The sequence below is a fragment of the Empidonax traillii genome, unplaced genomic scaffold (genome assembly GCF_003031625.1).
Source record: "Empidonax traillii isolate 1590-97213 ecotype Southwest subspecies unplaced genomic scaffold, ASM303162v1 scaffold1128:size488575, whole genome shotgun sequence".
Lineage (NCBI taxonomy): Eukaryota > Metazoa > Chordata > Aves > Passeriformes > Tyrannidae > Empidonax > Empidonax traillii.
The window spans coordinates 359,674-370,753 of NW_020956321.1; the positions used below are offsets into that span (position 1 = coordinate 359,674).

Below are 11,080 nucleotides of genomic sequence, written 5' to 3' on the forward strand. Positions count from 1 at the left end.
AAATTTCCTAACTTGGACTGAATTTACTAACTTGGAAGTTTGATTCATTAAGGTGCCCCCACAGAATCTCCTCCTTGCACCGTGAGCATTGAAACACGAGTATCTCCTCCTCCTCAGGCTGAAATGATTTATCTCATGCTGGTCTCACCCACCAGCACCCTCACCCTGAACATCCACTGACCTGTGGGAAGAACAGCAAAATCCCCTTTTTGCGTCTGTGGGATACCACATGTGTAAAACAAATACATTTATTATACACATATCACAGAATCCCAGAATGGTTTGGGTTGGAAGGGACTTTAAAAGCCCACCCCATTCCACCCCCTGCCATGGGCAGGGACACCTTCCACTAGGCCATGTCGCTCCAAGCCCCCATCCAGACTGGCCTGGAACACTTCCAGGGACATCAAGATTCCCTGTAAAGTGTTCCCTGTAATTTTTAGCTGTTCAGACATTTAAATGCTTGCACAGCCATACCCAACCCTGTTCAAACCCCTGAGCAGGGAGAGAAGTTTCCCAGCGATGCTGAACCCAGCTGGAATGCCAGGAAACCCTCCAGAGGAGTCAAAAGTTGGGGTCACTTCAGCTCCCCAACACCCCCCAGCACTGAAGGGCTCAGGAGGGTCTTTGCCAGTGCAGAACTCCTTTGAATTCCTCCACCAGCACCCCAGAGAAATTCGGATTGCTCATTTTTCTACGGAAGGGAGTAAAGGAAAGCAAAGGTGGATTAATATTTCTTTAATTTAATTTTTTTGAAACAGGTTCCTTACAACCTGATTTTACTGACTGTCCCCCACCACCACTCTCTTTCACTGGCTGCTCCAGCCTCCATGGAATCATGAGAAATGGCAGAAAACTCAATTAAGGGAGGTGGTTTCCATGATTCATCCAGCACAAAATCGGAAGCATCGGACACAAACGCAGCAGCAGAGGAAGGAAGGAGGGAAGGAAGGAAAACCACTTCTCCAGGGAGCACTCATCTGCCTTGACAACCAGCCCAGCCTCCCTCACCCTCCAACCCTGCACTAGGCTTCCTTCCCTCTCCAAAAAGGACAAGTGTCCCAGGGTGGCGGTGACAGCAGGCTGCAGTCCTGACTCATCCCCAAGGAATGTGCCATAGGCAGCTGGTCCCTGCCAAGACATCATTCCCAGTACTGGAGCCAGAGGACAACGTGGATCAGGACGGACGCACAAGGCAGATAAAGCAGAACCACGGGCAACCTGAATTCCCAACCTCTCACCAGGCAATTCCCCAGGTGCCTTAACAATCTCTGGGTTAAAGCTCAATCCCCTGGAAAGTGAGGGTTTGAGCCCCCAGGATCTCTCAGGATGCCCCGGGGGCAGCATCGTTCCACCCCAGACCTGTGAGCCAGTGTTGGTCCCTCTCCTGCAGATCCAGATGGGATCGTGGTCTCAAGAGCAGGGCCCTGGCACAGGTTGCCCAGAGAAGCTGTGGCTGCCCCTGGATCCCTGGAAGTGTCCAAGGCCAGGCTGGACGGGGCTTGGAGCAACCTGGGCTGGTGGAAGGTGTCCCTGCCCATGGCAGGGGTTGGAACTGGGTGACCTTTAAGAACCCTTCCAACCCAAACCTGTCTGCCGTTCTGTGATCGTTTTTAATTTCTGCCTGTTGGCCCAAGCTCACTGATGAACACAGCACACTTTTTAAGGCTTTTAACACCTCTGAGCTTGACCTCGGGTCTACCTGAGCCCAAGCCCAGGCACTAAAGCCGCAGGGCAGGACGTGAGGGATGGCAGTGGGGACAATTCCTGCTGCAGATGCTCTGGAGCTGGACGTGGTGTCGAGCAAAGCTCTGTGTAGCATCAGCAGAGCGAGAGGCGACAGAGCTCCTTCCAGGCAATTCCATAAAGCACAGACTTTCTAATTGAGTTTGGAGTTTCAGCGATTAACCCTTCCAAAAGTGCATCTGCCTGCAGGGAGGAGGGGAAAATAGAGCAAACAACCATCAAACAAGCACGTATAATGGGCCGGGAAGAGATTTAAAATGCAGTTAATTGGCAAGATGGATTTTTGGGTTGCTGTCGAGCTGTGCTGCAAGCTGAAAATCAGCTGAGACTGTCAAGGGGAAGGTTTAACCAGGCTTTGTTTTTCTGCGCTGTTCTCAGCCTGTTGGCCAAATTCAGCCACATTTTGCCAAAAATTGGGGGTCTCCAAGATCCCGCCTGGTCTGGAAGAGAGGGGTCAGTGCTGACACAGGGATGTGCCATGCACAGAGCTCCCAAAAGAGGTTCATATCTGACTGGCCACAGAGTGTGAGCTGCACCCAGAGGTGTTGCGACCTCGCTGGGAAATGGGTGAGTGCAAGAGAAACTGAGGAGAGCAGTTCTCCAAAAATAAAATAAAAAAAAATCAAAAAGGCCTCCTTTTGGTTTTCTGGGCACTTCTTATCCCCTGTCTCATCAGTTCTACCTGGTGGAAACCCACGTCTGGACAACAAGATCAACGTGTCAAAAGCAAAACTGGGTAAGAAAACCAAGTTACAGCAACTCTGCTCAACCTCATCATTTCTCTGTTCAGCTGGAATTTGGGGTTCTCAGTAATTTTTTCAAATTATACACCTGAAAACCCTGAAAGCCACCAAGAGCCCTCGGAACTGAACCTCACTAGCTGAGTTTTGCTCAGTTTTGTTTCTCTGCCCTTTTCTAAGCAATCAGTTAATTCACATTTCAGAACGAGAACAAAGAAGCGCAGCTTCTCTAAGGTGTTTTAGCACTAAAAAAAAGACTCTCCTCCCAAACCTGCCCAGGGTTGGATGCTGGGCTGAAGCGCCAAGAGCTCCACCAGGGCTGTAAATCTCCTTCCTTCCCCTTGTCTGTGAGAAAAACCACCACTAAAAAAAAAAAAATCTGCCAAACAGCCAAACCAGGAGCCGGCGGTGTCGGTAAAACCTGTGATGTTGAAACAACCAAAGTTTGCAGTGCAAATACTCCCTCCTGCCTTTCCCAACTCAGTAAATACACCCCACATCCACAATTCCATGTAGTTATCCTTTTTTTTTTTTTTTTATCCCATCAAAGACCAAGGGTTAAAATCCAGGTGCCTGGTTTGCTGAATCATGGAGTCTCAGAACGGTTTGGGTTGGAAGGGACCTTAAAGACCATCTCATTCCAACCCCCTGCAATGGGCTTGGTCACCTTCCACCAGCCCAGGTTTCTCCAAGCCTCCTCCAACCCGGCCTTGGACACTTCCAGGGATTCTGTTTTGAATACAATTTCAGTTTTTACATGGTTGAGAGAGACACATCCAAATGCCTGGTCAAAACACAAGCCCTGATGGGGAACAGTGGGGACAACGAAAGGAACAGGGAAAATAAAATAAAAGAAAACAACAACAAAAAAAGGGAAGTGTGTGAATGTGGTGATTTCCATGGTTTTTAGCTCCCTCAGAGTGACGTGGACTCAGCTTCCCCACGTGCCTTATGTCAAATCGAAACCTGAGGGAGCTGGGAAGAGGAAACTACTGATTTGGGCTGGGTGGGAGCAGCAAACCCAACAATTTCCTGTCTGTGGTACGACAAACCCAGGCTCTGGTATCCGCGGGAACGCCGCCGCCGCCTCCCACCCCGCTCTCCTTCCCTTCCGAGCAGGATCCGACTCTTTGGCCGGGCTCTTTCAAGCCAAATCAGAAATAAATATATCGCTATATGGTGACAGAAATTTTTATAAAATAAAACAAAAATAAAATCTAATTTTTTTTTTTTTGCTCTTTAATTCATCACCACTCTGAGTGTAAATATTAATTGCAGCGTGGAGCTGCCTCTATACCTCTTACCTCCCCCCGCCCCGAATTCCTCTGGCCTTTGGCAGTTCAGCTGAATATTCCACTCAGGCTCACAAAGAGGACATTATCTGAGCCATGATCTTGCAGTTTGGTGTGAGCCTAAGCAGAGGTTTCCTGGAGCCCAAAGTTGGATGTAAAGTAACTGGTTGGCCTCGCAAGGATCAACGTGAATGGGCAGTGTGTGTGTTCACAGGCACTGGCACGTCACTAAATGTCACTAAAAATGTGTTATCTGGACGATGAGGATTCAGCACAGGCCACTAGAAAAGGTATTAATCGAGTGCCAGTGTGGAAATGCAGCGCATGTTAGCGGGTCTGCCTGAGGATGCTGCTGAAGTGGGAGAGTCTCTGCTGGGAGCATCCCTGCTGGGCAGCATCCAGGGTACCAATTCCAACTCAAAAAGGCCCAGAATCCTGCCTGCTTCTGAATCAGGAGGAGTTTGGTGCTCAGCAGAGCGTCAGATCCCACCCCATCCCACCTCCCACTGGCAGTGTAAGTTCTGCTGTTCAAAACCTTGGGAAGAAGTTTTCCAGGGAAATCTGGAGCGGGGTCAGTGTGGAGCATCAGGAGTCCTGCCTGCCCGAACCACAGCAGCCTGAGCCACCCTCAGCAGCAAACACCACCCCCATTTATCACATTATTCCAGATAAGCTCTCACCACCCAGCCTGGGGTGAACACAAACAGCTCCCGGCGGACTGAAGGGCCCTCAGAGCCCTCTTGTGAACATCCCGTGCTTGAAAAGCAACACTGAGGAGTGACAGAGTGCTCATTTCAAAGGGAAGCATCCCTCTCGTCTCCTCTGACAACTGGTGGACAGCTGAGCAGCTGCAGAGCTCGTAAGTGAAGGTGCCTGGCACCGAGTACTGATGATCAGATCAGTAATTTTGGAAAGCGTGGCTACAATCATACAACCATGGAATGGTTTGGGTTGGAAGGGACCTTAAAGATCAGCAAGTTCCAACCCTTGCCATGGGCAGGGACACCTTCCACTAGCCCAGGTTGCTTCAAGCCCCGTCCAACCTGGCCTTGGACACTTCCAGGGATCCAGGGGCAGCCACAGCTTCTCTGGGCAACCTGTGCCAGGGTCTGCCCACCCTCATAGACAACAATTCCTTCCCAATATCCCATCTAACCCTGCCCTCTGGCAGTGGGAAGCCATTCCCCCTTATCCTGGCACTCCACACCCTTGTCCCCAGTCCCTCTCCAGTTCTCTTGGAGCCCCTTTAGGCCCTGCAAGGGGCTCTCAGGTCTTTTCTCTCTTCTCCAGGTGAACCCCCCCAGCTCTCCCAGCCTGGTTTCAGGGCAGAGGGGCTCCAGCCCTCGGAGTATCTCTGTGGCCCCCTCTGGACTTGCTCCAACAGGTCCATGTCCTTCCTGTGCTGAGGACCCCAGAGCTGGATGCAGCATTCCAGCAAAGTCCAAAGCACAAGGAGCAAGCCACCTGCAAGACAAGCCCTGCAGCCTCATCCTGCCTTGTGTTTACAACAGACCTGAGCTGGGACAAGGGCTCTGCATTTCTCTCTCATAGCCTTAAGCTGTTGCAAGGAGTTCATTCCAGTTTAAAGGCAAAGAATTTCCCCAGCAACTCTCACGAGGGCTTGGAGTGTTTATAAGCACTGCAAAACCTCAAACACAAACCTGGGCAAATCAGTGACGCTGCACTTTGCTGGTGTTTTATTCATAACCCTTTCAGGGGTCCATTAAGGAAAGGAGCCTTCACAGGGAGAAGAACACATATTTATAATTGATCTTGCCAGGACTAGAGCTGACATCCTTGAAAGATAACACAGCAAAGTCCATTTGATGCTGAAAAGAGCCCCTGGGGTGAACCCCAGGCACATTTGCAGACTACAGCTAGAGAAAGAAAGAGCTTAAAGTGCTGCAACCAAAACACTTCGTATGGGACAACTCCTGTGCCAATCTTCAGGTGACATCCCGCCCTCTCCCAAGTGATGGAAAAGAGATACCGGAGGAGGGAACAATGGAGGTTAAACCAGTTGCCCAAACCCTTATCCAAGCTGTGATTCACAAAAAAAACCCAAGGCCTTAGGAGATGTCATCACTGCCTACCATTATCAGCCACTCTCTTTCAGGGCAGAGGGTTTGCTTTGTATCCACGTCAGCCCTCCTGCCCATCCCACCTCAATAAGATAGGGATTGTCACCATGCCACAGGGCAGCACCTCCTAAACACCTTTTGGTCAGAAGGACTGCTCTAATTCTAAACCTAGATGGGTTTTTTTCAGTCACTTATCTCTTTTCCTCAGGTACAAACCCCCCTAAAGATGCTCAGTCCTCTCCCAGTGCTCCCAGCAAGCCCCCACAACTGGAGCTGGCTGCCACCCCTACACTGCCTGTAGAAGAATCCTGGAGAGAAATCCACATTTCCATCACAAAACTTCCATCCACAGACGTTCTGAATCTGCTCAGTGCACATTTAGGTCATCTGTCTTAAGCTGCTCCTCTGCCAGACACCATTTGTCCCCCCTGCCCTGTTTCTGTCAGCCATTCTTTTATTCCCACGACCACACAGAGCATCCCCCAAACCCATATATCCCACAGAATTCCATATACCCCACAGAGCTCCTCCCAAGCACTTTTAGAAACAGCAGGATTTTTTTTTCTTCCATGTGTTTAAAACAGCCTTAAGTTGACAACAACAATAAGCTGCGTTCACTTCCTTCCTTCCTCTGCTCCCAGTGGTTTTAAGCCTCTTTTTTTAATTCTTTTTTTGTTTGTTTGTAACTCAATAGTGGCAGAATTCCTAAAAAACCCTGGGTGAGCACCAGGAGTTTCCAGTACAGACCCCAACCCGTGTGGAGCAACTAAATGCTACTGCTCTTGAAACCTCAGCAGTTTTTTCCCCCTATTTTTCAGGGATGACTTTGCCAAGAACTTGGCACGGCTCAATTAACGAAGTGGCTTAATCCAGAGGGTGATGAATAACAGGGGAGCCAACAGGTCATTGCAATTCACTTGAGTAACCAGAATCCCTATCTGCTGCTTGGGCTTTCTCCAATCCCTGCCTGCATTAGCGACAGATTTTAATTGCCTATTCCCAAACAGTCCGACCGCAGGGATTGAGTCCATGGGATTTATGGATACCTGCAGCCTCACAATTAAGGAGGAGAGACTTTGCTGTGTTCCTGTGTCATCCCAACCCTCCCCAAGGAAAAGGAGGTATTTACTGCAATCCTACAAGCATCAGAAAACACTGATGTAAACCTAAATTCTTCCTTTTTCCAAGCTCTCCTCGCTGCTGGGAGGAGGGGAGGCATTTTTTCCCGCTGCTCACTAATGGCTGAAGAGCTTCTACCATCATTCCACAACCAGACCCTGGCTGCAAATTCCCAGCAATGTCCAAAACTTCAGTGAAACTCCACGCAGGCCACAGGAATCTCCTTTCCCTGCCCTCTGGCAGCACAAAACCTATAGGATTTGTCCTAAGAGATGGAGCAGGCAAACTCCTGCCCAAGGCACAGACTCCCCCCCTTCCCTCCTCCCCCTGCAATGTTTAGGTTCACAGGGGATCCCACAGGGAAACCTAGAACTGAAGGGCAGCTTTATTTTTAGGAAATTTCCTTTAAAACTCACAGCAAAAATCCACTTGGCAAGGGGTATTTTTTTTTTAACGCTGGGAGTTGTTAAAATAAGTAAACAAACAGCGGCGGGGACAGAGGAACGGCGGGGAGGAACAGGTTAAAAACGCAGGGGAAGGGTTTCAACGTGGAAAAATCGCAAAATTAATTTCTGTGGAGACGAGGCAGCGGCAGGGGCTGGATGAAGGAAGGCATTGAGGAGCACGGGAGGACGAGGAGCGAGTCCCCGTCCCACCCCGCTCCGCCAAGCCCGACCCCGATAGACTGGCAGGAGCTCAAAGAGGAGCCATAAAAATAATGAGAGGGCTGGAAGAGCTGACACGCAGGGAGATTAAAAGGAACTAAATACGTAAAGCTTGGCTGGGCGACAAAAGCCAAGGGGAAAGGGAATATCCACGGGTCCTGACCATCCCGGGGAAGGGAGCGTCGGGGCTGAGCCCCCCGGGGAGCACCATCCCCTCTCTCCCCCCGGCGCTGTGGCCGCTGCATTCCTTCCCTCTAATACAATCCCTAATTTAACAAGTGGAGAGGATCCGGGCAAACATTTGGGGGATGGGGGAGTGGGGGTGCATTACGTCAGGAGCTAATTTAGGTCCTCGCTGGGCTCCGGCCCCGCGCACATGCCTGGCTTTCCCTCCGCTTCGGCGGCTCCACGCCGAGGGGGAGCATGGCTTGTTCATTCATGGGTGGATTTTTTTTTTTATCATTTCTAGAAAGCCGGTTTGGTTTGTTTGTTTGTTTTTGTTTTGTTTCTACCCCTGAGCGCTCAGCTCCTGTAAAACTTTCTGCAGCTCCGGCACTGAAGTAAAAAAAAAAACCGAAAACCAAAAAACAAACGCAAAAAAAAAACAAACAAAGTAAAATCAACTTTTCGGGGAGTTCAGAGCAACTCCAGCACGAGACTCTTTTGATGCGAGCGCTCGCTTCCTCCCGAAAGGAGCGTATTTATACCCGTCTCTTCCTTCCTGCAACTTCAGATAATTAATAAATCAAAACCTAAGCACGAGGGGAGGGGAGACCGAGGAGGGAAGGATGGGGGGGGGGTGGGGGGGGGAGAGGGAAGAAGCCGCAGGAGCAGCGGAGCGGGACCTGCCGGCGCAGCTGACAGCTCCGCTACTCCCACGGCCGCAGGCACGCGCGGGACCTCGCAATTAATATTTTATTTGAGCAATTACAGCCATCAGCGCCGGGCTCCACCGCTAGGTAAACACGCCCGAGCCATAAAGCGCCGATAAAGGGAACAAGGCGGGGAGGATGGGGAGGGGAGGGGGAGGCTCTGGAGGCTCCCCGCTTTTCGCCCCGGAGGCTCCTCGGCCGCGTTCCCACGAGCCCCGCACAAGCGGGCCCTTTGTCCAGGGGTGCACCGCGGTGTCCCCAAGCCCCCCCTCGCCCACCTCATTCCCCCCCCCCCCCCCCCCCCCCCCCCCCCCCCCCCCCCCCCCCCCCCCCCCCCCCCCCCCCCCCCCCCGGATCACCCCACGGACACAGCGCTTTCCTCGCACGGAACTTCGGGGTTCAAGTTTTCGCTGTAAGCCGGAGAGCGCCCATAACCACCACCACCACCACCGCCCCCGCCCCAAAAGTGAAGCTGTTTCCTAGCTCTGTGCAAAATCCCCCGGTGTTAAGCAGCTGGTGGATGGGGCTGAGGCCCCCGGGGTGTTAAAAGTTTGGCTGGTTGTGGCCCGAGGCGGTGAGGAGGAGCAGGGGGAGAGGGGGGGAGCCTGGAAGGGTGCAGGGGGAGAGGGGCTGGAATGGGGGGCTAGGGCAGGGTGTGGGGACCTGGGCGTGAGCAGGGTGCTGGGAGATAATGCACACTACTGGGAAAGGGTGATGGGAGCTCGGGCAGGGCGCTGGGAGCCAAAACACAGTACTGGGAGAGGGTGCTGGGAGCTGGAGCACAGCACTGGGTGCTCAGGCCCTGTACTGGGACAGGGAGCTGGGAGCTAAAACACAACGCTGGGGCAGCGTGCTGGGAGCTAAAGCTGGATACCGGGAGCCAAAGCACGGTACTGGGGCAGGGTGCTGCACCAATGTACTAGGACAGGGCACTGGGTGCTCAGGCAGTGTACTGGGAGGGTGCTAGGAGTTTAAGCACAGTACTGAGAGAGGGTGCTGGGAGTTTAAGCAGGGTATTGGAGCAGGGTTCTGGGAGCTGGAGTAGGGTGTTGGGAGCCAGAGCAGGGTGCTGGGAGCTGGAGCCCTGCACTGGGCACGGTGCTGGGAACTGGAGTCCTGCACTGGAGCAGGGTTCTGGGAGCTGGAGCACTGCACCGGAGCAGGGTGCTGGGAGCTGGAGCAGGGTGCTGGGAGCTGGAGCAGGGTGCTGGGAGCTGGAGCAGTGTGCTGGGAGCTGGAGCAGGGTGCTGGGAGCTGGAGCAGGGTGCTGGGAGCTGGAGCAGGGTGCTGGGAGCTGGAGCAGGGTGCTGGGAGCTGGAGCAGGGCACCGGAGCAGGGTGCTGGGAGCTGGAGCACTGCGCTGGGAGCCGGGGGAGATGCCGGGCAGGGCGCCGCGCAGGGCCGGGGGTCCCGGGGCACTCACCGAGCTTCTCGACGAGGCGCAGCATGACGCCGCCGATGTGGATCTCGCCGGTGACCCGCAGGGTGACGTCGCGGCCCAGGTCGGTGACATGGACGCTCAGCTCCCACGTCCCGTCGGCGTAGCAGCCGTCCGGCATGCGGATCCCGTCCAGCGCCATGGCCCCGGCCTCCTGCGCCGCCGGCCGCGCCCGGCACGGAGCGGGAGCGGGATCAGCGATCGGGATCGGCCCGGCAGTGCCCGCTCCGCGCCCCGGGGGAGGGCTGGGGGCGCGGTGGGGCGGGATCGGGACGGGGGTGCAGCGCTCCCGCCGCCCCCAGCGCTGCCTGCGGGGCCGCCGCGGGAGGAGCAGGGCGGGCGGAGCGGCTGGAGGAGGAGGAGGAGGAGGAGGAGGGAGCGAGGGGAGGGAGGAGGAGGAGGAGGAGGGGGATAATAATTAAAGGAAAAACGCGTCCCGCGCTGCCGGGCCCCTTGGCCTTTTATGGAAGCGAAGGACGGAGCAAGCGGGGGCCGCTCCAACATCCGGGAATCGCCGGGGGGCGGCCCGGCTCTGCCCGGCCCGGTGGGGCTTGGCTTTACTCGGCTTGGCTTGGCTTGACTCGGCTCGGCTCGGCCCGGCTCGACTTTCCTCGGCCCGGCTTATCCCGGCGAGGCTCTGCCCGATCCGACTCTGCCCGACTCAGCTCATCCCAGCCAGGCTCATCCTAGCCCAGCACAGCCCAGCACAGCCCAGCACATGCCGGCTCGGCACAGCCTAGCTTGGCTTGCCTCGGCTCATCCCAGCTTGGTTCTGCCGGGCTTATCCTGGCCCAGCAAGAGCGGCTCTGCCCAGCCTAGCTCGGCTCAGCTCAGCTCATCCCAGCTGGGCTCATCCTGCCTTAGCTTGTCGTGGCTCAGCTCATGGCCAGTGATCCCAGGGCAGGCAGAACTGGGGAACTCGGGAGCCGGCCAGGAGAGCATCCATTAGGGCCGCTGGAACCTTGGTGTCCTAAACACGCATGGCAACCGTGCCCACTCTGCACCCTGTAGGGTGTCTTTTAACACTGGCCCCAAATTCGTGGGCAAAATCCTTCCCGTTCAGCAAAGCCCTACCTTGGCGTAGTTGTCCGTGCCCGCGCCAAGGCCGGGCGATGGGCTGGCTCCCT

General features: G+C 54.3%; 1 protein-coding gene across 4 annotated transcripts in view; it reads right to left on the minus strand.

Annotated features, from left to right (window-relative positions):
- Positions 1-10,123, minus strand: part of FERMT2 (fermitin family member 2) — a 50,770-nt gene extending 40,647 nt beyond the window's left edge. Inside the window, exon 1 of one of the 4 annotated variants that reach the window (XM_027905163.1) lies at positions 9,939-10,123. In XM_027905163.1, the coding sequence (XP_027760964.1) occupies positions 9,939-10,095 (157 nt within the window). In that variant the 5' untranslated portion in view covers positions 10,096-10,123. The remainder of the gene's footprint in view (positions 1-9,938) is intronic. The other 3 variants (XM_027905162.1, XM_027905161.1, XM_027905160.1) reach the window with 3 other exon arrangements.
- Between the last annotated feature and the right edge of the window lie 957 nt (positions 10,124-11,080).